We start from the raw sequence: 27,700 nt of genomic DNA, 5'->3' as shown, positions 1-27,700 counted from the left end.
GGGTCCCGCTGCGGGACCGTAATAATGGGCCCAGCAACAGGAGTAAATGGCCCCCGGGATCAGTGGGGGGAGGGTCTTGGGACCAATTAAATGAAGGGGGGTCAGGGGGGCCCTCCAAAGTTTTTTGCACAGGGTCCCTGAAGGTTCTAGTTACGCCTCTGGTACCATGTGACAAAAACACACCAGGGGGTTTAACCACATGACGTCATCATGCCCGGAAGTCCATGAGTGGTCTTCTTAACATATCCTCTCCTTTGATGTCCATGCTAAAAGCATTTGTTAACCTATGAAATAAAAATAGATCCTGCTCCTTTAAAGCATGTTATACAACACAGTGCTTGTGCTGTGTAATTTGGTCCCCTGTAACATCTGAAATACCTGGCTGATCCTGCCTGGTTCTGCCCTCCCCCCTGTAAACTGACAACGGTATATCATGGCTGCTAAGCCCTGACACTGTGGTCAGTTTACGTGCCTCGTCAGCTCTCCTGTGTCTCTCTCTGTCCTTCTCCCCCCTCCCCTCCCTACCTGTCAGCTCTGTGTCAGGGCCCCCCCCCCCCCCCCCGCTGTGATTAAGTAGTAATCACACAATCCCCTGGCTTTCCTAATACTAAGTGTCCTGTATAAATGCCTTATAAAGAAAAAAATAAGCCGTTCTATACCTGATTTAATAGCACCACTCAGCGCTCACATGACCAGCTTTCTCCTCCTCTGGACTGACATCAGCGGGGGAATCTTGGCCCCTCCCGCTGTACCTGTCAGATCTGCAGAGAGAGCCCGTTGGTCATGTGAGCGCCAAGCGGCGCTTTTAAATAAGCTATAGAACGGCTTTCTTGAACGATTCTCCAGAAAATGTGGAGAATCGTTCCACATTCTCTCTGACATCTCCAGCACAGGTCCGTGACATCGGAAAATATCTTTTGTAACTTTGCCGGGGTGTTATACCTCCTGGTAACTATTTTGTAGTTGGTCTCTTGTGTCTTCGAACAGATTGAAGATTTAAAAGTGAAATGGAGAATGTTTTGTTTTTGTTGCGTTGTAAAGGTGCATTGAAGATCCCTTTCCCGTTTATCTAGGCAACGAAGACGATGACAATCTAATGGCGTGATCAGCAATTGATAGATGGCCGATAGCGTGTGGGGCATAGCACCCTCTTCTGAGCAGTAGGTCTCTAGGGTGGTTAGATTCTGGTCAGGGCTATTTGGTAGGGGCAGCGTTTTAAGAAAATGACAGAGCTGTTGTGCTCTCCAAAAATCTAAATGAAAGGGACCATCCATATCCATGAGTTCTGTCAGTGACGGCCATTTACCATTAACCATGAAGTGGGAGGCTTGGAAATAACTTGCTGCTCTCATTGCACAGAAGATAGGGTCTGTGTGACCCGGAACAAACTCTGGGTTTCCTAGTACCAGACGCAGAGGGGACTTTAGTGACACAAGGTCAGCGCGTGTAAAGAGAGTCGAGCATATTTGTGTAGTAGTACCTATCAGAGGGTGATTCCTCACGTCTCTTGGTAGTGAATTATGGCACCAAGGAGCCCTGTTTAGGGGTATCTCACACTGGGACTGTTCTAAACTAGTCCATAGTTTTGTGGATTGGTGTCGGTTCCAGTCGATAAGTCTTGTTAGGTGAGTTGCTTGGTGATACTTATGAAGGTCTGGTACCGCCAATCCCCCATATTGCTTAGGTAACATAATCTGTCATCTGTTTAGTCGAGGTCTTTTATGGGCCCAAATGAAGTCAAAGAATACTGCTCTAGCCTGATCAAAGTAGCTAGAGGGAATCTGGATCAGGAGTGCTTGGAGAAGATAGAGAAACTTAGGCAAGATGCACATCTTGAGAATATTGCATCTCCCAAACCACGAATGCAGAACTGTTTGCCATTTGGCAAGAAGAGCTCTAACTTTAGTCAGCAAAGGAGGGAAATTCAGAGGGAAAAGCTGTGAGAATTTGGAAGGGATATGTGTACCAAGGTATTTCAAGGCTGAGGTTGTCCATCGAAATTTGAAACTGGATTGGAGGGCTGTGAGGTGTTGTGTGGGGATTCCTGTACTCATAGCCTCAGACTTATTGAAATTAATCTTCAGGTTTGAAAGATCACCATATGTTTTAAATTCTTTTAGGAGGTTTGGAAGAGAGATCAGTGGGTTGGTGAGGGAGAACAACATATCATCCGCGTACGCGGCAATCTTCTGTTGTGATTCTCCCATAACTACCCCAGTGATGTCCGGGTTGTCTCTCATGGTATGCAGAAACGGTTCCAATGACAGGGCGAAGAGGAGCGGGGATAAGGGACATCCCTGGCGTGTTCCGTTCTTGATCTCAAAGGGATCCGACAATATCCCATTGGCCCGGACACGTGCCGAAGGGTCCCCATACAACGACTTAATCCAACATAACATGTTGCTGCCCAGGCCTATGTGTTTCAGAACGGCTGTCATAAATTGCCAATTCACCCTGTCAAAGGCCTTCTCCGAGTTAAAAAAATACAGGGGGTTTTATCCTTATTGACCACATGGAGGAGGTTCAGAACCTTAATTGTGTTGTTCCTAGCCTCCCTAGTTGGGACCAAGCCAACTTGGTCTAAGTGGATCAAGGAGGGAAGGTGAAGTTGGATCCTAGTAGAAAGTATTTTTGTGAAAATTTTTAGGTCGGTGTTTAGAAGGGAAATTGGTCTGTAACTCCCACACAGGGTTGGATCTTTCCCTTCCTTGGGGATCACGGTGATGTGTGCCGACAGAGAGTCATGGGGGAAGTTTATATCAGAGCCTAGAGAATTGAAGAATTTATGCATGAATTTCACAAGGGAAGGGAGCAGTGTTTTAAAGTATTGTGCGGTAAGGCCGTCCGGTCCTGGGGCTTTCCCTAGTTTAGAAGTCCCTACTGCTAATTGTATCTCTTCTGTGGAAATCTGTTCGTCAAGTAGTTCCCCCATTTCCACTGAAAGTTTGGGCATGCCTGAACTAGTAAGATAGTCTTCATTTCGAGAGTGCTGGGGAGCTGGAGTTTGCAGATTGTAGAGAGACGCATAGAACTCCTTAAATTCTCCGACTATGTTGCGGGGGAGTGTGGTCTTCTGGCCGTTGGAGGTCCTAATATGCGGTATGTAGTTAGCCAATACTTGATCTCTTAGTGACCTGGCCAGAAGTTTACCACACTTGTTTCCTGATTCATATGAGATCCGGCGGCAAATTTGAATTGCGGCTTTAGCTCTAAATTGCATTAGTTCGGTAATTTTGTTACGGAATATCAAAATTTCCGCCTCTAGAGATTGGGTCTGGGCATGTTTATGTCGGACTTCGGCAAGGCTCAGCTGATTTAAGAGCGATGCCATCTGCTCCGCACGTTGTTTCTTTATGCGTGAACCGTGCTTGATAAGCACTCCCCGGATCACAGCCTTGTGGGCTTCCTAAACGATGCCGGGGTTGCTATCAGGGGTATCATTGGTTTGGAAATAGAAGTCCAGCTCCCTGACTATGTCTTGTAGTATCTCTTTGTCCTGTAGGAGGCTCTCATTTAATCTCCAGGTTCTTGTTTTGGAGGTGAAAATGTCAGTCAGGGCATAAGTCAATATAACAGGGGCATGGTCAGACCATGTGAGAGATCCAATGGAAGACTCTCTAACTGCATGTAATTGGGAGTGAGGGATCAGGAAGTAGTCGATTCTCGAGTATTGTTTGTGTGGTGTTGAATAAAAGGTGTAGTCCCTTTCAGTGGGGTGGATAAGTCTCCAGGCATCAATTAACTGTGCTTTATGTAGTGAACGCGCAATGCGTTTCCTAATACTAGGGGTGATTGAGGAATGTCCCGCTGATGTGTCCTCTGAGGGGATCAGTGGTACATTGAAGTCTCCTCCCAGTAGTGTCTGGCCTTTGGCGAATTCTAGCAGGGTGTCGATCATTTTGGAGATAAAATGATCTTGTCCGCTGTTCGGAACATATACATTAACAAGAGTCACTTCTACTCCTCCGATTGTTCCTCTGAGGAACAGAAAGCGACCCTCTGGGTCAGCCCTCATATCCTCAAAGATCCACGGGACGGAGAGAGATAAGAATGGACACACCCCGAGATCTGCCACTCCCATTAGTGGAGTGGTACACCTTTGGGAAAAATTTGTTTTGCAATAAGGGAAACTTGTCTCCCCTAAAATGTGTCTCCTGAATGAACGCCAGATCAGTCTTCAGTCGGTGTAGGTCTTGAAATAACATACGCCTCTTTTCTGGTATATTTAGACCTCTCGCGTTAAACAAGAGCACGTTTACTGCCTCCATGATCTCAAACTCACGCAAGGGAGGGGGAGGGGACAGGAGGGAAGGGAGGAAAAGAAGGGGGAAGGGGAAAGTGAAAGACTGATAGGTAGGGATAGACTGGAGGAAGGGAGGTGGTAGCAGAAGGAGGGAAAGGAAAAAGGAAAAGCAGGCAGTAATAGATGTAAAAACACCCCCAGAGGGTATTGTATTCAAATTCTATTAAGGTAGAAAGCTAAGACGCTCACCAGATCAACTCTGGTTATCGAGCGCAGGCCTAAATGGGGTTGTGGAGAGGAATGACCAGTGAGGTGCTCACTGACCTTCCCCCTTACCTGCAGTATAATATTACATAAAAAGAAATATATATGATGGCGGTGACCAAGTAGAGGCATACCGGTCTAGTTCAAAAGAGGAAGATTAAGACACAATAAGCTATGGTAGCGAAACATAAGTATGGAATTTGCCCATCTTAATAAGGAACAATTAACCTGTGCTCCTACACATCTCAAATAAGGAACAAACAAAACACAAAAGAAAGTTAATAATATCAACCAAAACATGGACTTTAACAACCCCCTATATGTACTAAATATGAGCTGGCATTTTCTAGTTGCTTACTAGTTACTTACTATTGGGCTTATCGGAGTGCTGAGAGGATAGTTACCACAATATAACCATGGGGACGACAGAAGGAGAGAGATGTAAACTGTCGGCTCCAGATCTATTCTCATGCTAAGCAAAGATGCGTTCAACTCCGTGGATATTCACCCCCCCCCCTCCTTTTGATGGCGCGTAGGTAGAGTCTACCCTTCTAGTGTATATATCTCTCATGAAGCACTAGACCCACATACCAAGGATAGCCCCCTCCCCCCACCCCGGATAAATGTCAGGGCCAGTGGGAGGAGACAACCCACAGAGGTAATCACTCGCCTGTTCCCACCTCGAATCCTCTGTTATAAGTAATAACATATACACTCACATACATACACTTCATTTGTTCCTTGACTCCCATCTAATGTGGCAAAACAGAGTGCGTATAACAAGCATGGTGACGAAGTGGGGAAGGTCTCCCAGGTGAAGTGAGGAAGGTCACATAAAATGGAGATACCTATCCTTAATTCCTCTCAAGGATCTGGGATTCTCTCTAGTGAGCATAGAAGTAATCTCCCTAATCCCCAGTCCCAGCAAACCTCTTCAATGTCAGCCAGTAAGACGCTCCAATACGATAAGATGTCCCCTGGGCTCAATGTTCCACGATGAGTGCAAGTCACAAGACACTTTGTCCAGGCACTGGTACAGTGTGTATAGGTCTCATCTTAAACGACAGTGACATTAAAGCTTCCAACACACCTGTCTGTGCTTACATCCCGGCTTTAGGCTTAATCCAACGTGTCTCAAAGTCCCCGCCACAGCAATCACTGCTCACGTTTAAAGTACCGTGTCAGCCGCTTGTTAACAGAATGGGTGCATTCGCAGCGGTGAGCGCAGAGTTGGAAGGTTTGGTATGTATGTCTCCGAGTGAAGTCGTAACCTTCTCTGATGTGGTAATAAAGGGATATGTGTTTCCAGCCAGCCTATGGTAGGAGGTGATAGAGTCCAACAATCAGAAGTAACAAGATCAGATGTGTGTGGAGACCACAGTGGGGTCAACTCACAAAATCAATGCTCATGATTCCCGGGCCCCCTCAGCGGAGGGAGATCGTGCTCTTCTTCTGGTCCGTTGTCGGCGGGGAGGTTGAGAGTATTGTTTAGCAGAAGATCCCGGACGACCTGAGGTACGAGGCAGGATGGTCAGCCAGTTCGGTACTTGTATAGGCTCTACTCCCAGAAAGGTAAATAAAGCTGGTAAGTCCACGGGTGTACGTAGCATGAAGGAAGCATTCGTTTTTCGAAAACTGACCGTCAGGGGGTATTCCCAGCGATAGGTGCAGTCATGTCTTCTGGCCAAATCCAGAAGGGGTCTTAGCATGGCCCTTCTCTGCAACGTGGCTCTAGAGAGATCCGGGAGAATTTTAATTGTGGCACCATCAAATTCTACGGCCCCATGTTCCCAAGCTTTGCACAAGATAAGCTCTTTTTGATTGTAATGATGTATCCTGCACAGCACGTCTCTTGGTCTGGCAGGGTCAGGCGATTTAGGTCCCAGGGTTCTGTGTACACGATCCATTTCCACCGACGGTGGAGAGGTGCCCAGAACTTCTTGGAAAATAGCTGTCACAGTAGCCGCCAGATTCTCCGCGCCGGTTGCCTCCGGAAGGCCCCGCAGCCGAAGGTTATTGCGTCGGCTATGGTCTTCTAGATCTTCTAAATGAAGCTGTAGGTCAACAGCTGTGGCATCTTGGGACTCTTGAGAGCGTTCCAATGCCTCAATCCTGTGAGTTAAAGACGAAATCGTAGCCTCCCCCGAGTCAACCCTATCCATGAGTGCGTGCAGATCTGCTCTTACTTCCTGAATATCCCTACTATCCCTCAGTGAGTCCAGAGCACTATCCTCCGTTAGGCTGCGTGCACGTGGGGCTGCTATGATGGCACCCGGCGACACTCTCTGTGTGCCTCGGAAGTATCGTTGAATGCTACTGCTCGGGGTAGAGGGACGGTTACCTCCAGCTGACGATCTTGTCCAGTAGCGTCTGGTAGCTATCATGCCTCTCTGTCACTCATGGAACAAAGTCAATTCAGCGGGATATAGTGGGGTGGTCAGGAGCTCTCTTCAGATGCGTCCTCACTCGGCCATTGCTAAGCCACGCCCCGGAAAAATAAAAATTAGCAGTCTGCCAAGAATCAGAATATTCTTTTAGGAGACAGAGACAGAGAGAGAGAGAGACACCCGTCCACAGAAGTAGTCAATTAGATTCCAATCTCTCCATCATGGCCAAGACCAAAGAGCTGCCCAAGGATGTCAGGGACAAGATTGTAGCACACACAAGGCTGGATGGGCTACAAGACCATCGCCAAGCAGCTTGGTGAGAGGGTAACAACAACTGGTGCGATTATTCGCAAATGGAAGAAACACAAAACAACTGTCAAACTCCTCGGTATGGGGCTCCATGCAAGATCTCACCTCATGGAGTTTCAATAATCATGAAAATGGTGAGGAATCAGCCCAGAACTAAACAGGAGAATCTTTTAAAAAATTATAAGGCAGATGGGACCATAGTCATCAAGAAAACAATTAGTAACACACTACGCCGTGAAGGACTCAAATCCTGCAGTGCCCGCAAGGTCCCCCTGCTCAAGAAAGCACATGTACAGGCCCGTCTGAAGTTTGCTAATGAACATCTGAATGATTCAGAGAAGAACTGGGTGAAAGTGTTGTGGTCACATGAGACCAAAAATCAAGCTCTTTGGCATCAACTCAACTCGCCGTGTTTGGAGGAGGAGGAATGCTGCCTATGACCCCAAGAACACCATCCCCACCGTCAAACATGGAGGTGGAAACATTATACTTTGGGGGGGTTTTTCTGCTAAGGGGACAGGACAACTTCACTGCATGAAAGGGACAATGGACAGGGCCATGTACTGTCAAATCTTGGGTGAGAACCTCCTTCCATCAGCCAGGGCATTGAAAATTGGTCGTGGATGGGTATTCCAGCATGACAAAGACCCAAAACACAAGGCCAAACCAACAAAGGAGTCGCTCAAGAAGAAGCACAGTTTTATGCAGTTTAGTAAAAGCTTTCTCGATATAAAAAAAGATGGAAAATAAAAACCACCTTCAGAAGGAAAAAGTCTCTAGGTTTCAAAGCAACCTTTGGAAAGAATCAGAAAGGGTTTTTTACAAGAGGATAACTCAGACACTCATCTAATAGAGGTGATGGCAATGAGAAAAGCCACTTCAGGAGAAAAGAGCAGACAAAGGAAAATATATATATTTCCACATCTACCTCTATGGGGCAAGTCTCTTTGGAGTAGATTATGACATTCACTGTCTGGCCTGAATAAAGACTTCTGAAGGAAGTGACGTTAATGGTGTGCGACCAAAGTCTTTTAATACTGTCCGGTTTGTTTGTAAATCTGGAGTCTAGGAGGTTTAAATCCAGCATACCACACGTGAGAGACAGAGGTCCTGGAACATTTTCCTGAGTTCAGTCATTGATGGCTGAGGTAATACGATTGCCAATCGTCCACTCCTGAAATGTGGACAGGGAATAAGGCTGGAACATTAAGCTCTGCCCAACACAAAATCAGTTCTACTTCTCTTTCTGCAGCAAGACTTTTGGCTCCACCCTGATCACTGAAGTTCACCACTGCTTGGCACTGTCTGAATGAATCCTGATCAGATGTCTGCATATTTGACAAGTCCAGCAGTGACCAAGTTTCCTGCACTGCCAGGGTGTCCAGGACACCTCCCCCAGCTTGTCGGGCTGGCATCCATCATGAGGAGCTTTCAAGCTAGTGAAAGAAAGGATTTGCCAAATTCCAAGTCTGGGTTGGTGAGCCACCAGGCAAGGGACAACTTGTTTTTGGGTCTCAGGTGCATTGGTAGATTCAGCAACTGTTCCTTCATTTCCCAGACAGCCAGAATGTTGGGTGTGGAACTGGGCAAATGGAACTGCCTCAAAGAAGGCTATCCTCACACCTTGAACTCTCATGCTGGAGCTGGAAGACTCCTGGACTGTATGGTCCAGATCTGGGAGTGAAGAGTTAGGATTTTCTAATGATGAAGGAAAACTCTGCATTGAGCCATATCCAACATCAGATGAAGGTATTCAAGGCAATGACTTGCTATGACAACTGGACAAATGGAACTGCCTCAAAGAAAGCTACCCTCAGACCCAGAACTCTCATGTAAAAGTGAAGAGTTGGAAGACTCCTGGACTATATGGTCTGGATCTGGGAGAGAAGAGTTAGGATTTTCTCTTGAGGAAGGAAAACTTTGGACTGAGCTTTATCCAGCATCAGACCCAGGTATTTAAAACAATGAGTTGGTTTTAGTGACGAGGCACAGGATCCAACCAAACCTCCGTCGTGTCAGGATAGCTCTGCTGACATTATCCAGCATAGTCTTTGCTGACTGTTTTGTCAGTAGGAGATTGTCTAGATATCCTGCAAAAAGAATGTACTGGAAAATGTTTTGACAGTCTTGGGACCTGTAAGGAAGCCCAGCCTGGTAACTGGGTAGTTTCAGATACAGGTTGCTCCATTTTTAAATGTGTATGCACCGTGTTAATACAAACCAATATGGTAACTTTAAACCTAAGAGTAATGTCAGCAGACTGAAACTCCTCAGGCACAAATGTATCCAAAAAATAATAGTGCGGTGACTCTTAATCTGCAGCTTAGTGTGCCGTGGCCACTGCAAGAATGTCAGAGACAGACTCTGGAGGAAATATAGTATAACTTTGCTTGTGGCCCCTGCGTTCCCAGTCAGCTATCATGGCAGAGATTATGCAACTAAAATTCAGCTGAAAAAAAAATTCCTCCCAAGGCAGGAAAGCCAAACCCAAGGGAACTAGGGAATGAGAAGTTAGGGGACAAAATTCAAGCTGTCAGCATCAGATCCTTTGGGAGGAACCCTACAGGCCACCTCAGAGCTGCTAGAGGATCTTGAGTTGGAGAAGCCCATGGAACTGCTCCCTTTGCACTTAGGATCCGGCATACAATGGTACAATTAAGACTAACTAAAACACACCAGAATCCCCTGGGAGCCTCACAACCACAGTGGGAAGAGACAGTGCGAGTGTGTGCTCGGCACAGCTGAGAGAGATACAGCACTTAGGGTATGTTCACGCCACATGCGGTGGTACTAAGTTGGGTGGCTATTCCAGCGCAGTCCCACCGCATGGACAAAGCAAGATGCCTTGTCTCCTTTATCCCTGGCTCACACCACTACGTTGTGGTAGTGTGTGGATATGGTGTGCTGAAAAAGTACTGTATGCAGTACTTTTTCTCAACGCAGTACCATTCACTGTCTCACACCGCGCAACCAGCAACTGAAATTTGTCAGATATCTGTGTGACATCTCAATAAAGTTTGTTAAAAAAAAAAGGGAACAGTGTGATGCACTGACCTTGGCCCCACTACACCACACACCAGCCACTTTATTGCAATGCAGCGGCTAGTGTGAACAAGTCCTAAACTCTCTGGAGTGTTAACCTGTTCAAGGAATAACAAAAACAAACAGTGATAATGCGCCATGCTCATACAGGGACAAGCACTAGGCTTACCACAGTATTAGGCCTGGAGAGTGTTCTGTGGCAAACAAGCACAATAACACGTGCCCATACAGAACCCACTGAAAGTGTCACATTTCAGGCAATCATCCCTAACCTTGTAAAACAACCCATTACAATTAAAATAGGGATGCAAGGCAAAACATTTGTGTATATAGATATATATAGATATATCACATAACCTCTGTATAAGGGGCTTGGAGAGGTGGGGTGGAGACTGCAAGGGGGCATATCAGCAGGAGGTAGAGAAACAGCAGTACGCTGATCTTCCCAGTGAAGAGTTGTGCAGGAGGACAGAGCAGCAGAAGTCTTGACCATTGGAGTACAGGCTGTGCTTCCAGCACAGCCAGAAAACTGTCCATGCTGGGCTGGATGTTCTACCATGCCTAGCATGGTCAGTTTGAAATAACAAAGCAAGGGAACTGGCAGGGTCACCAGGTATTTAACACAAAGGAAACAATGCAAAGAGAACAAGCTATTTTTTTTACCACAAGTACATTGTACAACAGACATTTCAGGAATGTAAAATGTTGGCCTAGCATACACTTAATCATGGAAGTACTGAACTTGCAATAAAACACATCCCCATGGCTATGCTGATACCAGCTCTCATGCCTTTCAGTATTAGGGAAGTGCTTTGAGATAATTTTCTTGAAGTAATGAGGGGCACCAACCTGCATACCTTTTCATTCGTGGAGATGATATAATTTGTTTTGTTTTTTTCTTTAAGGCTGGGTTCACACTAGAACATGCAGTGGCTCACAGCAGGAGTCCAGTGCGTCTCCATTCACCATTTCAGGTCCGATTTCAGCCCGCATTTTGCGCTGAATTCGGACCTGAACAGTCCAAAAGACGCACAGGACTCCTGTGCAATTTGCACCGGAGCCACTGCGGAGATGTGTGAACTGGCCCCATAGAAAGCCGGTCACAATCTCCTGCTATGCGAACTGGATGAGGTGGAAACCTGCATCCAATTCGCATGAGTGTGAACCCAGCCTAAAGGGAAAAAAAAACACAAAAAATAACCATGAAGTGTTGAACCTATATTGAAAATACAGGTCCAGCTCTCTCCAGAAGTCAAAAGAAATCACTGCATCAAAGAAAATAAGCACTTCAAAATACACGTTCCCCACTTTAAACCAGGAAACAGTGTGAATATGGGCAAATTTTAGAACAAATCTTCAGACAATGAGTGATAAACAGGGTAAATAGACAGTTAATCACTTTCCACTTGAAAAAACAGATATTGGTTGGTTTGTTAGAGGAAATTTTCATGTTAATTTTGAAAGACGAATCTTGTTCGATTGGGGAATATTTTTGGACAACAGGTGAAAACCACTGAGATAAGTCGGGGAAATGTAGAAAAAAAAAGAGGGTAGGCTGAGCAAACTTCTTCAATTGTTGAATTGAAGTTGAATTAGAGCTAAATGCCCCCTATAGAGTCTATTTATTTTAATATATATATTTTTATATATATATATATTTTTTTAATTTTGTTGTCTTATTAAGACAACAAGATTTGAAAAAATATTCCCTTCTCGAGAAAGTGACAGCTGCTCCTAGCCATGAAGTGGTTAGCTCTAATTATAAACAGTTCTTAAAAGGAATATCTCTGCTACACTATGTCGCTGTACATTTATACGTACAGGAAACTATGATTAATGCATGTGCTGCCACCTGGTGGTTTACACAAGCCTGCGATTTGTAGCTTAAAAATTAACTCTCAGGCAGACATTAGGATAGTGGTGGGCAGCTGTATATAACGGAAGACAATAAAAGAACTCTAGCTAACAAGTGTTTAAAAAAAAAAATTAAAAAGCAAAAGCAGCTTCATCATTGCTATCCTGTCTGGTTCCTTTTAAATGTAAGGCTCCTTGTGTTTCAGTTGCGCGTGAGAATGACTGTAGATTTGGTAACCATGTGATTTGGTTATTCCTCTACTATGTCACTGCTACAATATATTGAAATTTTAGAAGCGTGTGTAACTAAGGGCCTGCTCACACCAGCAAGTGTGCATTGTGTCGGGTCAGTGTAATGCACTGTTACAATGCATCCCCATGTTTTCTTCTTTCCTTTAGGCCTCATGCACACAGGATGTTAAAATAACGTTATGAAAACACCAGTATCTTTGCAGTGATTTTTTTTTACTTTTTTCAACGTTTTTGCAATAGTGTTTTTTAGCGTTTTTCCGCGTTAGCCTTTTTTTAGCGTTTTTTTTTTTTTTTCAAATTTTTTTTTTTTCAATGGATCAAAAACGTTGGTGAATGACGTTTTTGAGCATTTATCAGCGTTAGAGCGTTTTTACAGTTTCTCAGAACCCACTGGTCCTGGGTTTTTTTTACAGCTTAAAAACGCCTATGCCATTTGCAGCTCAAAAACGCCTAGGTGGGCATGAAGCCATAGACTAACATAGACAGGCCTTTTTAAGCTGCAAAAAACGCTCAAAAAAGCGGCTGTAAAAACGTCTGTGTGCATGAGGCCTAAAATTTACAAAAAAAGATACTTCTTCGAATTTTTGCGTTGAGTTGTGTAAAATGCAGACATGCACACCAATGCACATGTATGGTGTTAAAAAGGCAAATAGAAAGTAATTGTTTGTGCAATGAACCTTTGTTAATAAATGAAGATCAATTGCAGCTCAGCACACCTGCTGTGAATGAACCATAAAGGAGTTTTTGATAAAACTCTACAAATATTAAAAATACAAAATGGACCAAATAAAAGTCCATACATTTTCATGGAGTTCTTCCCTAAAGTCCACGATATGCATGGATAAAGTCTGCAAGAAACACTCCTGCAGCCATACAAAAAAAAGAATTTAGACTGATTTCCTTTCTCCGTTAGATATTCACTGGCTTTGAGACTTTAAAAGGCTCTCAATTACAGACAGCATAAATGTGAGGTGATCACCAAGGAATTACAAAGCACGGATGGATGGAAATCTCTGAGTGCACTAATCATCCATAGCTACATTCTACCAAGCTGGAGACTGTGTTCTCATTTAGGCTTCATTTACGCACCTGCATGAATGTCTCCACTAAAAACAACGTGGTTGCATTCAGATCCGTAAAAAATAAAAAAACACTTTTTACAGTTATGTGAATGTAGCCCTAAAGTGAGCAAGAAGTACATAACAAGTATTCAAACGGATTCCATGAACAAATTAGAATATTTGGTTCTGCATATTTACCCTGTTTTAAACTTTGTTCAAACTTCTGGTAAAAATAAATAAACACATTTACCTAATCCATGAAGTACAGCTGCTGTTAGGGATGGGTCCTTTTCAAATTCATGAAATGCTTGGACAAGCTGACCAGCAGTATCAGGATTAACAGCATTTCTGGCTTCCGGCCTATTAATACCAATTGTTAGGATATTACCATGTCTTTCAGTAATGACATTCATGTTTCCTACAGAGAAAAAACACAAGTAACATTCAAATGAACATCATTTAAAACCCGGTTTTGTTATTTGAAATCATATAATTGACCGTGAGAGGGAATTTCACATAAAGTGGAGTTCCAGTCGTTTTTATGTTTTTTAAAAAAAAAGTGTAGCTGCTGACTTAAAGCGTTGTTCCCCTTAAAAAAAAAATTAAAAGTCAGCAGCTACAAATACTGCAGCTGCTGACTCTTAATAATCGGACACTTACCTGTCCCAGGGTCCAGCGATGCGGGGGAACGAAGCCCCGCTTGTCTCCCCCCTCCACTCGGCAGCGCCAGCATTTTAACTGTGGGCGCCCCATTGCGCATGCACGAGCCGCGCGCCCTGACTGGCCGTGCAATCATCTGGGACCGGTGACGTGTCCCAGATTATTGACAAAGGGAGGGGAAAGAGGCGCTCTCCCTTCCTGAGCCGAGGGAAGTGACGTCAGGAGCCCAGGCACAGAAGGAGGCAGACTACAAGGGACCCCCTAGCAACACACATTTAGAGGTAAGTAAAAAAAAAAAATTTTTCTCCAGATGTTTATTTTTTATTTTTTTTTAAGCACATGAATTATTTTTTTTTCTTGGGGGTGGAACTCCACTTTAATAAACACAAACTCACCTGTCCCAGGGTCCAGCGATGCGGCCGCCCGAAGCCTCGGTTCTCTCCCTCTCCTCTCCGCAGCGCCAGCATTGCAAGTGCGGGACACCCGGCTGGGACAGCTTGTGGCTTCACAGCCGGGTGCGCATGCGCAAGTCGCGCTGCGCCTATGGTTGCCACCTCATCCCTTTAAAACTGAACGCATATTAATTACACAGGTTCTGTGGCTGATTAAGGTGGTAATTAAACTCACTTGGTGCATTATCTGCATTAAATAAGCCTCAGAACCTGTGTAATTCAAAGGTGTTCGGGTTTAAAGGGATGAGGTGGCAACTCTAGCTGTGCCTTCTCAATGGCCAGGCAATCTTTTGGGACCTGTGACGTGTCCCTGAAAAAATTGCAAGGAGGGAGGGGGAGAATAGGAGTCGCCTAGGCGGCTAGAGTGAAAGTGGGAGCTGAGTACCTATCAAAACTAGGTACCCGCTCCCCCCCAAAAAAAATGACATGCCAAATGTGGCATGTCAGGGGGCGAGGAGTGCTTAAAGCGGAAGTTCCACTTTTGGGTAGAACTCAGTTTTAAATGCTTTTTTAAAATTATTATAATAACCATGTTATAGTCACCTGCTCCGTACAATGGCATTGCACAGAGCAGCCCCAAACCTCCTCCCTCTGGAGTCCCCTGCCAATGGTCTTGGCTCCTACTCTTATGTGTCAGACATGCAGGCTCAATACTGAGTCAGGATGTGTACATCCATTGACACACACAGTGCGGCTCAACTCTGCCCCCTTGCTCTCTGCTTAAATAATTTGACTGACAGCAGCAGGAGCCAAAAGCCAAACTTGTGAGAAAGGGAAAAGCAGAAAGGGGGGAGAAGACTGGCAGATGGGCACATCAATGGATCGATACAGGGCTCAGGTAAGTATTGGGGGGGGGGGGGATAGCAAGTGACAAAACACCTTTTACCTTAATGCAGGCAATACATTAAGGTAAAAAAAAAAAAAAAAAAAATTACCTTTAGAACCACTTTAATCCCAGCCTAACATAAAAGCAAGTACAATATTGTGATTCTACTGTACTTCGGATTAATTACATTCTTTATATGGCAAGCAGAATGCTGTACAATATTTTGCAACTCAATATTTTTTTTTCTTTACGCTCACCTGTCACATGGCCAAGAAAAACAAATGATCTAATCGTAGCTGCATAGGACACTGCCTTTTACATTTAGCTTGCCTGCCTGACTTCATGGTAGCCCCCTGTAACACTAAACCTAGGTATAGGCAAATGCATGTTGCCTCATCCATCCCACAATGCAGAGTGCCCAATCACCAGGTTTGAATCCTAACTCCATGTTTACTGTCAATATTTCCTTTAGGCCCCTTTCACACTGGGGCGGTGGGGGCGTCGGCGGTACAACAGCGCTATTTTTAGCGCTGCTGTACCGTCGTTCTTGCAGCGGTATTCGGCCGCTAGCGGGGCGGTTTTAACCCCCGCTGGCGGCCGAAAAAGGGTTAAAATCCCTCGTACAGCGCGGCTATAGCGGTGGTATTGCCGCGGTATAGCCGCGCTGTCCCATTGATTTCAATGGGCAGGAGCGGTGAAGGAGCGGTGAATACACCGCTCCTTCACCGCTCCAAAAAAGCGGTTTGCAGGACTTTTTTCACCGTCCTGCCTGCGCACCGCTTCAGTGTGAAAGCCCTCGGGCTTTCACACTGAACAAACAGCGGAGGCTGTTTAGGGGCGGTTTGCAGGCGGTATTTTTAGCGCAATACCGCCTGCAAACCGCCCCAGTGTGAAAGGGGTCTTACTGAAATAAGAGCCCGCTGTCAATGTAAAACTGTATGTATCATTAGCTACATACAGTATACAGCTCTGTGTTGTGGTAGCGGCACAGGGACTTCCCATCTGCTGCTGGAACAAAGGAAAGTCGGGCTGAGCACTGCTTAGCCATTCACAGGAACACTTTTTCAGTTCTTTTTTAGAACAATTTTCAGTAATAAATACAAGGATTGACTAAGGTAGAGATTGTGAATTCATCCACCTGTCTCTGCATCTCTGCCAATCTAGGCAAGCCTTGTATTCATTGATATAATACAATGCTTCCTGTGAATGAATGAACAGCACTTGATTCATTTGTACCAGCAACAGACAGGATGTCACTGCACCACTGCCAGAACACAGCACTGTATACTGTATGACAAGACAGACAGACAATGGAAGCATTAAGAAAATAGTTTGCTTGAGCTAGCTTGGCCCAAACTATTTAAAGTGAAAGTAAACATGGAGTAATGCCGTGTACACACGACCGGACTTTTGGACAGCAAAGGTCCAACGGAACGAATCTGCCGGACAATTTGATCGTGTGTGGGCTTCATCGGACCTTTGCTGTAGAAAAATCAGACGGACTTTAGAAATAGAACTTGTTTCAAATCTTTCCGACGGACTCGAGTCCGGTCAAAAAATCAGTTCGTTGGTATGCTAGTCCGACGGACAAAAAACGACGCAAGGGCAGTTATTGGCTACTGGCTATGAACTTCCTTATTCTAGTCCAGTCCTACGCCATCACATTCAAATCAGTCGGACTTTGGTGTGATTGTGTGTAGGCAAGTCCGTTTCGTCGGAACTCCGTCAAAAGTCCGTCGAAAAGTCCTTCGGAGTTCAGCCGTTGAAAAGTCCCCTCGTGTGTACACGGCATTAGCCTTTAATGCCTGATTCACATCTATGCGTTTTTTGGTGCTTTTTGCAGAAACGCAGTACAGTTCATTTAACATGCTCTCCTATGGGACATGTTCACATATATGCTTTTTTTAGCCACTGCGTTTTTGGAAAGAGTTAGGGGCATTTTAAATGCAGAATGGTGCTTTTCTTGCTTTTTTGACTCAATAGACTTCAACGGAGAAGCTGCAGAAAAAGATGTAGTGCATTTTTGCGATTTGCATTTTTTAATCTGCCCAACAACAAATTGGCCAAAAAAAAAGCATAAAAAAAGCAAAATGCAAATCGCGGCAAAATCGCGTGTGCAGACTAGGGAGGGGCTCGATGTTTGCCCGTTCGCTGAACAGCAAAAATTATGGAGGGTTTGCGGCAAATATGAGAGCTGTGGAATGCCCCATAATGCACTGCGAGATCGCAGTGCATTGATGTCTGATGATTGGCCAAAGCGTGCACCTGACCTGCATGCTTTGGCCAATCACAGCACACTCTGCTGCGAGAGCCATAATTAGCCAAAGGCAGGGTGCCTTTGGCCAATCGTGGCTCAGGGGTACTAAGTCCACGTCCCACAATATATAAGGCTGCTTACATAGCGCCTGTGTATAGTGTGTGACTGTGGACGGAGATAGATTAGGCAGGCGCAGGTTAGTTAGTGGCAGTGTATTTCATATATATATATATATATATATATATATATATATATATATATACAGTCTAGTATATACAATGGGGACAGAATATATTCAGACCCCCTTAAATGTTTCACTCTTTGTTATATTGCAGCCATTTGCTAAAATCATTTCAGTTCATTTTTTTTCCTCATTAATGTACACACAGCACCCCATTATTGACAGAGAAACGCAGAATTGTTGACATTTTTGCAGATTTATTAAAAAAGAAAAACTGAAATATCACATGATCCTAAGTATTCAGACCTTAGGTCTTAATCCTAAGCGGTATGTGTGGAGAAAACCAGGCACTGCTCATCACCTGTCCAATACAGTCCCAACAGTGAAGCATGGTGGTGGCAGCATCATGCTGTGGGGGTGTTTTTCAGCTGCAGGGAAAGAACGACTGGTTTCAATCGAGGCAAAGATGAATGCGGCCAAGTACAAGGATATCCTGAACGAAAACCTTCTCCAGAGTGCTCAGGACCTCAGACTGGGCCAAAGGTTTACCTTCCAACAAGACAATGACCCTAAGCACACAGCTAAAATAACGAAGGAGTGGCTTCACAACAACTGACTGTTCCTGAATGGCCCAGCCAGAGCCCTGACTTAAACCCAATTGAGCATCTCTGGAGACACCTAAAAATGGCTGTCCACCAACGTTTACCATCCAACCTGACAGAACTGGAGAGGATCTGCAAGGAGGAATGGCAGAGAATCCCCAAATTCAGGTGTGAAAAACTTGTTGCATCTTTCCCAAAAAAACTCATGGCTGTATTAGATCAAAAGGGTGCTTCTACTAAATACTGAGCAAAGGGTCTGAATACTTAGGACCATGTGATATTTCAGTTTTTCTTTTTTAATAAATCTGTCAACAATTCTGTGTTTTTCTGTCAATATGGGGTGCTGTGTGTACATTAATGAGGAAAAAAAATTAACTGAAATGGGTTTAGCAAATGGCTGCAATATAACAAAGAGTGAAAAATTTAAGGGGGTCTGAATACTTTCCGTCCCCACTGTATATACTTTGCATTTAGTGTAGACTAGATATTCAGTGTAGACTCTATATTCAGTCAGTGCAGGCAGTGTAGTATATATAACACAGTGTATTGAAGTGGTTAAGGAGAACCCCATGCCAAAATTTAAGAAAAACATGGCTTGGCCCCCCCCCCCAAAATCCATACCAGGCCCTTCAGGTCTGGTATGGATTTTAAGGTGAACCCCGTGCCAAAAAAAAAAATCGGCATGGGGGTTCCCCCCAAAATCCATACCAGGCTCTTCAGGTCTGGTATGGATTTTAAGTGGAACCCCGCACCAAAATTTGCCCGGTGGTTGTGGGGGTCGGGGGGGGTAATCAGATTCTAGAAACTCCCTTTAACAAGGGGGCCTGCAGATCCCAGGCCCCCCTTACGTTAATGGGTAGACCTACCCATTCAGCAAAAACGGGTCAAAAAAGTAAAAACGACACGAGACAGTTTTTGACAATTCCTTTATTTAAAAAAAAAAAGTGTCCCGTGATGTCCATCCATCTTCAATCACTGCAACCGACACGAAAAATATTTAAAAAAAAAAAAAAAAAAAAAAAAAAGCTCCGCCTCGATGGGAGGCGTCCTGCCAATTGCTATCTCTTGGCTGTGAAAGCCAAGAGATATTAGGCAGGGCCATCTGGTGACATAACCGGGTGACCCCGCCCCCTTCTGATGTCATGTGACGTCAGAGGGGGTGGGGGTCACCCATTTACGTCACTGGCTGATACATTTTACTAGTAATGGCGGTGATCAGTGATTTTTGGCGGGACTGTGACATTGTGACGGACAGATCGGAAACTTTTGACACTTTTTTGGGACCACTGACTTCGATCAGAGCTAAAAATAGCCACTGATTACTGTATAAATGTCATTGGCAGGAAAGGGGTTAACAATAGGGGCAATCAAGGGGTTAAATGTGTATCCCAGGGAGTGTTTCTAACTGTGGGGAATGGGAATGCCTGGAGGAGGAGACCGATCGCTATTAATAACCAGAAGAAACAGCAAATCTGTCTCCTCACTCCTGAGAGAACAGAGATCAGTCTATTTACATTGACAGATCTCCATTCTGTCTCTTTCAGTAGCGATCGCGGGCACCCGGCGGACATCGCAACCGCATCTTGCGCAGTGCTCTTAAAGCGGCAGACGTACAGCTACGGCGATTCGCCCAGGGGAGCCAAACTGCTGCAGTATAACTGCGGCGGCTGGTCCTTAACTGGTTAAATGAAATGTTTTCCTTTGGAAATGTAATTTTGCTGCGGCACTGTAATAAGCATCAGAAAGATGCGCTACTTTACAGGCAGAATAAGGGAACCCCCAGGCACGATATTTAAAGGAATATTTCATTTTCACTTTAAGTTTCACTTCAAGCATTATTAAAATATTAAAATCAGTGCTCCTGAAAAAAACGGTTGGTTTTAAAACTTTTTTTTTGCATTGATACATGTCCCCTGGAGCGGTACCCGGGTCCTCATACACTTTTTATGGCAATAACTTGCATATAAGCCTTTAAAATTAGCACTTTTGATTTTTTATGTTCGTGTCCCATAGACTTTAACGGGGTTCGCACAAATTTTTTTTGTTCGCATGTTCTGGTGCGGTGCGAACCGAACCAGGGGGGGTGTTCGGCTCATCCCTAGCAAAACCGCAAAACACACAGCAAAAATTTATAGCAGGGGTAACGGACTACCAAGATTTTGCAGCTTTTAACTGTGGCATGGAACCTTCCTTTATTAACTTTTTACACTGATAAAACATGAGAGTTTCTGTGCAGTACTATCAGTATTACCAAACTTGAAGTCTAATTTATTTTAAATCATATTTTGTTTTAAAAAGTTGGGAAGGATTAGAACCTCTGGTAGCTTTTACTGCTTATTCTCCCTCAGAAAGATTTTCATACACTTCTTATCCCTGGGGACACAAACAGGAGTAATTAGGGGAAATCTCACCGCTTACAACTGTCACAGGATCCATTGTCTCCATTGGAATATACCCACTTTGCTTTTGTTCCATAGATGGAGTGAAATTCTTTCCTGCAACATCTGTAAAGATGCAGAATGAGAAAGTGAATGAAGTTCTAACTAGAGAGGGATTCTCAAGAAGTAAAGCAGACCCCTGTCTCTAGGAATCAAGAAGACAGATGTTTCTACATCCTTATCTATGTCGATGACCTTATAACCTGTTTTGAACAAGAAGGGGATTACAAACAGATAGTTCACAAGCTGAAAGAAAATGTTGAAATCAAAGCGCTAGGGAACATTAGCTACTATCCGGGAATACAAATAGAGAGCGAAGAAGATGGAAGTTATCTTCTCAACCAATCTCAGAAAATCTCAGAAATCTTGGAACAATTCCATATGCAAGATGCAAAGGAAGTGATTTTTCCTATGGAACCAGGCTATCAAAAGAGCAAAGAATCAGAAAACTTGCTACCCAACAATGACATATATCACAGAGCAATCGGTAAGCTGCTATTTGTTGCCACTGTGACAAGACCAGACATAGCTGCAGAAGTGGGCATACTATGCAGAAAAGTCTCAGCTCCCTGTCAGCGTTTCTCAAAGGAACAATTCAGATGAAGTAACGGTTACCAGCAACATCAGGTCCAAAACTGGTCAGATAAGTGGATGCTGATTGGGCCGGGGACTGCACAGACCGCAAATCCACAAGCGGATTCATCTTCCAATATGGGGAAGGTACCATAAGTTGGTCTAGTCGAAAGCAAGCAACTGTTGCTCTATCTTCAACTGAAGCAGAGTACTTTGAAACAGCAGACGCATGTCAAGAAGCGATATGACTTCATCAACTTTTTGTGGACATTGGGGTAAAAACAATTCCCATTTTTGAAGACAATCAGGGATGTATAAAGCTTACACAATCAGAAAGTGTCAATCCTAGGACCAAACACATCGACGTCAAGTATCACCTACTGAGCGACAATCAAGAGCAAGGTGTTATTGACATTCAATACTGCCCATCAGAGGAGATGACTGCCGATGCACTCACCAAGCCTTTTTTGAAGGAATGTCATAATTATATCCAGAAGAAGCTGAATGTAAATTGACAAAGCACATACTGTTGAGAAGGGGTGTTGGAAAGAACAGCAGCATGGTTGCTAAAAAACTGACAATACTGTATGCATTATACCTACTATCTATGCAGCAGGGGGCGCTGTAGTATTATACAGTGCCTTAAAAAAGTATTCATACCCCTATTCATTTTCTCATGTTACAACCAAAAACAAGTGTATTTTATTGGGATTTTATGTGATAGACCAACACAAAGTGGCACATAATTGTGAAGTGGAAGGAAAATGATAAATGGTTTTCCAAATGTTTTACAAATAAATATGTTAAAAGTGTGGCGTGCATTTGTATTCAGCCCCCCTGAGTCAATACTTTGTAGAACCACCTTTCTATCACGGGACTACTTACAGTGATCCCACAGGCGAGCAGGTTACACGGGATCCCCCAGGACGTGGAGTCTAAGGGCCAGCCGGTATTCTGCCAGGGACCCCCTCACGAAGGTTTGGGCTTAGCTGCGTGCTGACCCCAGGTCACAACCCCCGGGTTCACCCTGCTCGCTAGGGAAGTACCAGAAGACACTGTCAAACAAGGATGGATGGATGGAGCAAAAGGAGAGCTGGATAGCGAACTAAGGTCAGGGCGGGCTGCAGACAACGTAATCAGAACAAGCTGAGTCGGTACACAAGAGATCAGTTCACGACAGGTCAGGTTTAAGGCAGATTTACAAGAAGGGAGCTCCGAAACAAATGTTGCTCAAGCAACCGGTAGCTGGTTTGAAAGGGATTTAAATAGGGAAGCACATGAGGTGCTAGACAGGAAGTAGCAGGAAGGAATCATATATTAGGCAACAGGTGTGGCTGGCGACACCCATAGCTGCAGAGTGCACAGAGCAGAACACAAGCTAGTGGAACAACAGGTGCCAGCCGGCCTACAGCAGTAAAGGTGAGACACAGATCAGCTCCGTAGCTGATCTGTGACATGTTCACTGCAATTACGGCTGCAAGTCTTTTTGGGTATGTCTCTACCAGCTTTGCAAATCTAGAGAGTGACATTTTTGCCCATTCTTCTTTGCAAAATAGCTCAAGCTCTGTCAGATTGGATGGGGAGCGTCTGTGAACAGCAATTTTAAAGTCTTGCCACAGGTTCTCAATTGAATTTAGGTCTGGACTTTGACTGCGCCATTCTAACACATGAATATGCTTTGATCTAAACCATTCCATTGTAGCTCTGGCTGTATGTTTACGGTCCTTATCCTGCAAAAGGTGAACCTCCGCCCCAGTCTCAAGTCTTTGCAGACTGTAACAGGTTTTCTTCTAAGATTGCCCTGTATTTGGCTCCATCCATCTCTGACTAGCTTTCCTGTCCCTGCTGAAGAAAAGCATTCCCACAACATGATGCTGCCACCACCATGTTTCACGGTGGGGATGGTGTGTTTCGGGTGATATGCAGTGTTAGTTTTCCGCCACACATAACGTTTTGCTTTTAGGCCAAAAAGTTCAATTTTGGCCTCATCTGACCAGAGCACCTTCTTCCACATGGTTGCTGTGTCCCCCACATGGGACTCGTAAACTGCAAATGGGACTTCTTATGGCTTTCTTTCAACAATGGCTTTCTTCTTGCCACTCTTCCATAAAGGCCAGATTTGTGGAGTGCACAACTAATAGTTGTCCTGTGGACAGATTCTACCACCTGAGCTATGGATCTCTGCAGCTCTTCCAGATTTACCATGGGCCTCTTGATTGCTTCTCTGATTAATGCTCTCCTTGCCTGGCCTGTCAGTTTAGGTGGATGGCTATCTCTTGGTAGGTTTGCAGTTGTACCATACTCTTTCCATTTTCAGATGATGGATTGAACAGTGCTCCATGAGATATTCAAAGTTTAGAATATTTTTTATTTTTTAGACCAAAATTTTACTTTTTTGCCTAAAAGCAAAACGCTATGCGTGGGGGGGGGAAACTAACACTGCACATCACTCTGAACACACCATCCCCACCGTGAAATATGGTGGTGGTAGTAACATGTTGTGGGGATGCTTTTCTTTAGCAGGGACAGGGAAGCTGGTCAAAGTTGATGAAATGAAATAATAATAATAATAATGATGGATGGAGCCAAATACAGAGCAATTCTAAGCCTCGTACACACGATCGGATTTTCCGCAGACAAAATGTCAGACTTTTGTCCGAAGGGCGCTGGCCAGAAACTTGTCTTGCATACAAATGGCACACAATTGTTGGCCAACAAACACAAATGTAGAGATGTACTACGTGGCTTTTCAGCTCTTTAGCGTCACCCTTTGGGCACCTTCTGCTAATGTTGTGTTTGATGAGCATTGATTCCAAACATGCATGTTTGTACTTTGGACTTTTGTCTAACGGACTTGTGTACACACAATCGGAAAATCTGACAACAGACCGTTGACTCAGGGGGGCTGAATTCAAATGCACGCCACACTTTTCAGATATTTATTTGTAAAACAATTTGAAAACCATTTATTATTTTCCTTCCACTTCACAATTTATGTGCCACTTTGTGTTGGTCTTTCACATAAAATCCCAATAAAATACATTTATGTTTTTGGTTGTAACATGACAAAATGTAGAAAATGTCAAGGGGTATGAATACTTTTTCAAGGCACTGTACATGGTTCGAACCTCTGCGGGTCCTTGCCAAACTGGTCAAACTGTCTATAGCCTCGTACACACGATCGGATTTTCCACAGACAAAGCGCCAGACTTTTGTCCGAAGGGCATGTGCCGTGAACTTGTCTTGCATATAAACGGTACACAATTGTTGGCCAACAAACACGAACATAGTGACGTACTACGTGGCATTTCAGCTCTTGAGCGCCACCCTTTGGGCACCTTCTGCTAATGTTGTGTTTGGTGAGCACTGATTCCGAGCATGCGTGTTTGTACTTTGGACTTTTGTGTGACGGAATTGTGTACACACGATAGGAAAATCTGACAACAGACCGTTGTCCACCAAAAATTTACTAGCCTGCTATCCAACATTTTTTGGCGGAAAGTTGGCCAACAATTGTCTTATGGAGCATACTAATGGTCGGATTTTTGACAAACAGTCTGTCATCGGACAATTCCCTGCTGAAAATCCGATTGTGTGTACAAGGCTTATGACTGGCTTTAAATCTTTCCAATAGGCACAAGGGTAGAAGTAAAAACCTAAAAGAGATACATCTTCCTTACTTATTCAAAACTAGAATAACAATTCTGCCTGGATTTATACTTTAATTACTGAAACATAAATGTTGCACATGAACTCTGGATGATAAAAGGCAAATAAGGTATTGACTGGATCTAACCATAGTAAACAATATATTTGTTAGCAATCACAGGGGACGTGTTTGCATTCTTGGTGTATTTTCTGTCATTGGTAAGAAAACAGGGTTAGATAAAAGCAGAACACCTAGATACCTGAGAAAAAAACATTAATCAAGGAATTAGAAGTAGTCATCACCATATCACTACCTTTCTATAGCCCACCTTTCTTGACATGTTGCTGAAGAATTATTTCACACAAGTAAAAGATTGCGGGAGTGAGGAAAGGTAAATATATGCTGTTGTAAAGGGAGTGGTGGGAGTTAGTTGACCCTTTACAAGGCAGCTGAAGACTTCAGGTGTGTGTTTACATCAAATACAAAAAATCAAGAATGACAAATCTGTTTGATGCTAGCAAAAAGAAGAAAGGTCCAATTTACCAGGCTGGTCGCAGTGTCTATATTTGCTGGTTTATTGCACAATACTTTGGCCTCGCATTGGTGGGCAAAGTTGAAGCCTCTTTGGGAAAACACATTCTTCATTGCATGTGTATGCTTTCCATGTATGCTTCCCCATGAATGCTTTGGCTCTATCCTTATATACATTTTGCAAAATAAAAAAAAAAAAAATGATAAGCTTGCATTAAAATTATCCATATATATGGTAAATCCCTAAAACAGCAAGAATTAATTCTTCCTTGTTTGTCGTCATTCAGCTAAGAAAAGTAGCAGGAAGGATATGTGGTTTAGCATGCAAGGTGTATTGTGACCTCTTGCAGATATCAGTGGTTCAGGAAAATAGCCAGGTAAGTGGTTTGCACGTTTTTAAATGATGCCATCTGCTTGATTTAACAGAATGATCTTGTTTTTGTGTGGACCCACTGGACTTCAGGTTTAGGGACTATTTATGTTGGCTGTCTTTGTGGATAACCACAGCTACAAAAATAGAAAGATGTGGGTGTTCAGGTAGAGACACTGCTAAGTTCAGACGTCAACAAGTGTATTTATGCAAACAAATATACGTCTATCCTGGAAAGATGTAACTTTGGACTGGGAGTCCCGAATGTTTAATTTTAACTTAACTTTTTTCCTATACATACTGTACTGTAGTAATATGTCCGCTTCATTGTCTATGCAACAGAAACTGGAAACAAAATTATGGATAAGGGATGGAGAAAATATTTACTTCTAATCCAAGTACACATAAATAAACATTAAAAGTTTAGATAATTAAAGTGAAATTAAATCCAAAGCCAAAAATGTAATATTTTGCAGCTTTCAAATCATTAGATGTGGTGGCTGCATTAGTTTTCTTTTCTTTTTTTCCCTCTATTTCTACCTGGTGATCTGACCAGTAACACATTAGAGTGCCGCCACTCTGGATGAATGAGCACAGGGGGCACCTTTGAAAAGCAGCATTGTCAGTGCGGGAGAGGAGGGTAGTGTTAGATATACTAGCAGATTTAGATAAACTAACAAATGGAAGGCAATTTCCAGTGAGTTTTCATGCACACTGACATCAGTTATGTGCTCTGTTCAATGTTGATTTCATATCAGTTTTTTTTTTTTTCGTGCAGAAAACTGCATACACGTTGCAGATTCTGGCACAGAAAAAAATCTGCACGGTGTGGTGTGAACAGGGCTCATAGAGAACCATTGTTTTCTTTGAGCCCTTGCTGAACTTATGCAGAAAAACTGATGTCTCTGCACCGTGGAGTGAAGGAGGCTTTAGCCATACAGGCTCTTCTGTAGTGCATATGTGTAAACAGGAAATATTATGACAGGAGGAGGGAGCAGAGTAAGCAGAGTTGCTAAAAGACGAGGATCTGCCAATCTCAACTCTAGATCCTCCACTTTAACAGAGATCATGTAACAAACTGCGAAGAATTGTCTTCACATGACAGACAATGGAAGGAGTTCGAGCAACAGTTTCTTCAGAAAAAAAGTAAATATTTTAGCCTTGTCTTGTATCCTATATCCTAAAGCCTGGTACGCACTATGAGTTTGAAAAAACCTGTCATCTCCAGTCGGAGCCACTGTACTAACTATGCAAAGTTAGTATGGTTAGTATGGCAATCTCCCCTGCTCAGTTGTGTTCTGACAGGGGGACGAACACTTTGATTAGCACTCTGCCTTTGGCTGAGATCGCTGATTGGGAGTCGGTCAGCTGCTGGTTTTCCAGCATGCTTGTCTGACAGAAGCCAGCCTGCTTCTGTTGGACAGGGTGGCATACACACGGGCCAAATGTCGGCCGTTTTTTTCTTTTAAACGGCCGATGTCTCCTGACATTCGGCCCATGTGTACGGGGTTTAAGACTTTTAGCTGACATTAAAGCATAGGTCTGCTGAAAGACGACCTGATACAGCTTTCCATGTTTAAGTTATACATAACGGTACATACCTGAAAGAAAATGGATTTTTAATCAAATTTTGGTTGTTAAGTACTTGCACCTACGATTGTTACTGGTGCACTATCCTGTCTGCTAATTGGGTACTGCATAAAATATCTACTTGGTCTGACCTAGATTTTCTATGCCTATGATTCTTCT

General features: G+C 43.8%; 1 protein-coding gene across 4 annotated transcripts in view; it reads right to left on the bottom strand.

Moving 5' to 3' along the window:
* LOC141144914 (enoyl-CoA hydratase EchA19-like) overlaps nucleotides 1-27,700 on the bottom strand; it is a 143,025-nt gene that overhangs the window by 83,674 nt on the left and 31,651 nt on the right. For all 4 annotated transcript variants that reach the window (XM_073631022.1, XM_073631021.1, XM_073631023.1 and 1 more), the window contains one exon: nucleotides 13,663-13,830. In XM_073631022.1, coding sequence (XP_073487123.1) covers nucleotides 13,663-13,830 — 168 coding nt within the window. The remainder of the gene's footprint in view (nucleotides 1-13,662; nucleotides 13,831-27,700) is intronic.

This window comes from Aquarana catesbeiana, linkage group LG05 (assembly GCF_042186555.1).
Source record: "Aquarana catesbeiana isolate 2022-GZ linkage group LG05, ASM4218655v1, whole genome shotgun sequence".
In the NCBI taxonomy this organism is placed as follows: Eukaryota; Metazoa; Chordata; class Amphibia; order Anura; family Ranidae; genus Aquarana; species Aquarana catesbeiana.
The sequence above is the reverse complement of the archived record's forward strand: the minus strand, read 5'-3'. Positions and strand labels throughout refer to the sequence as shown.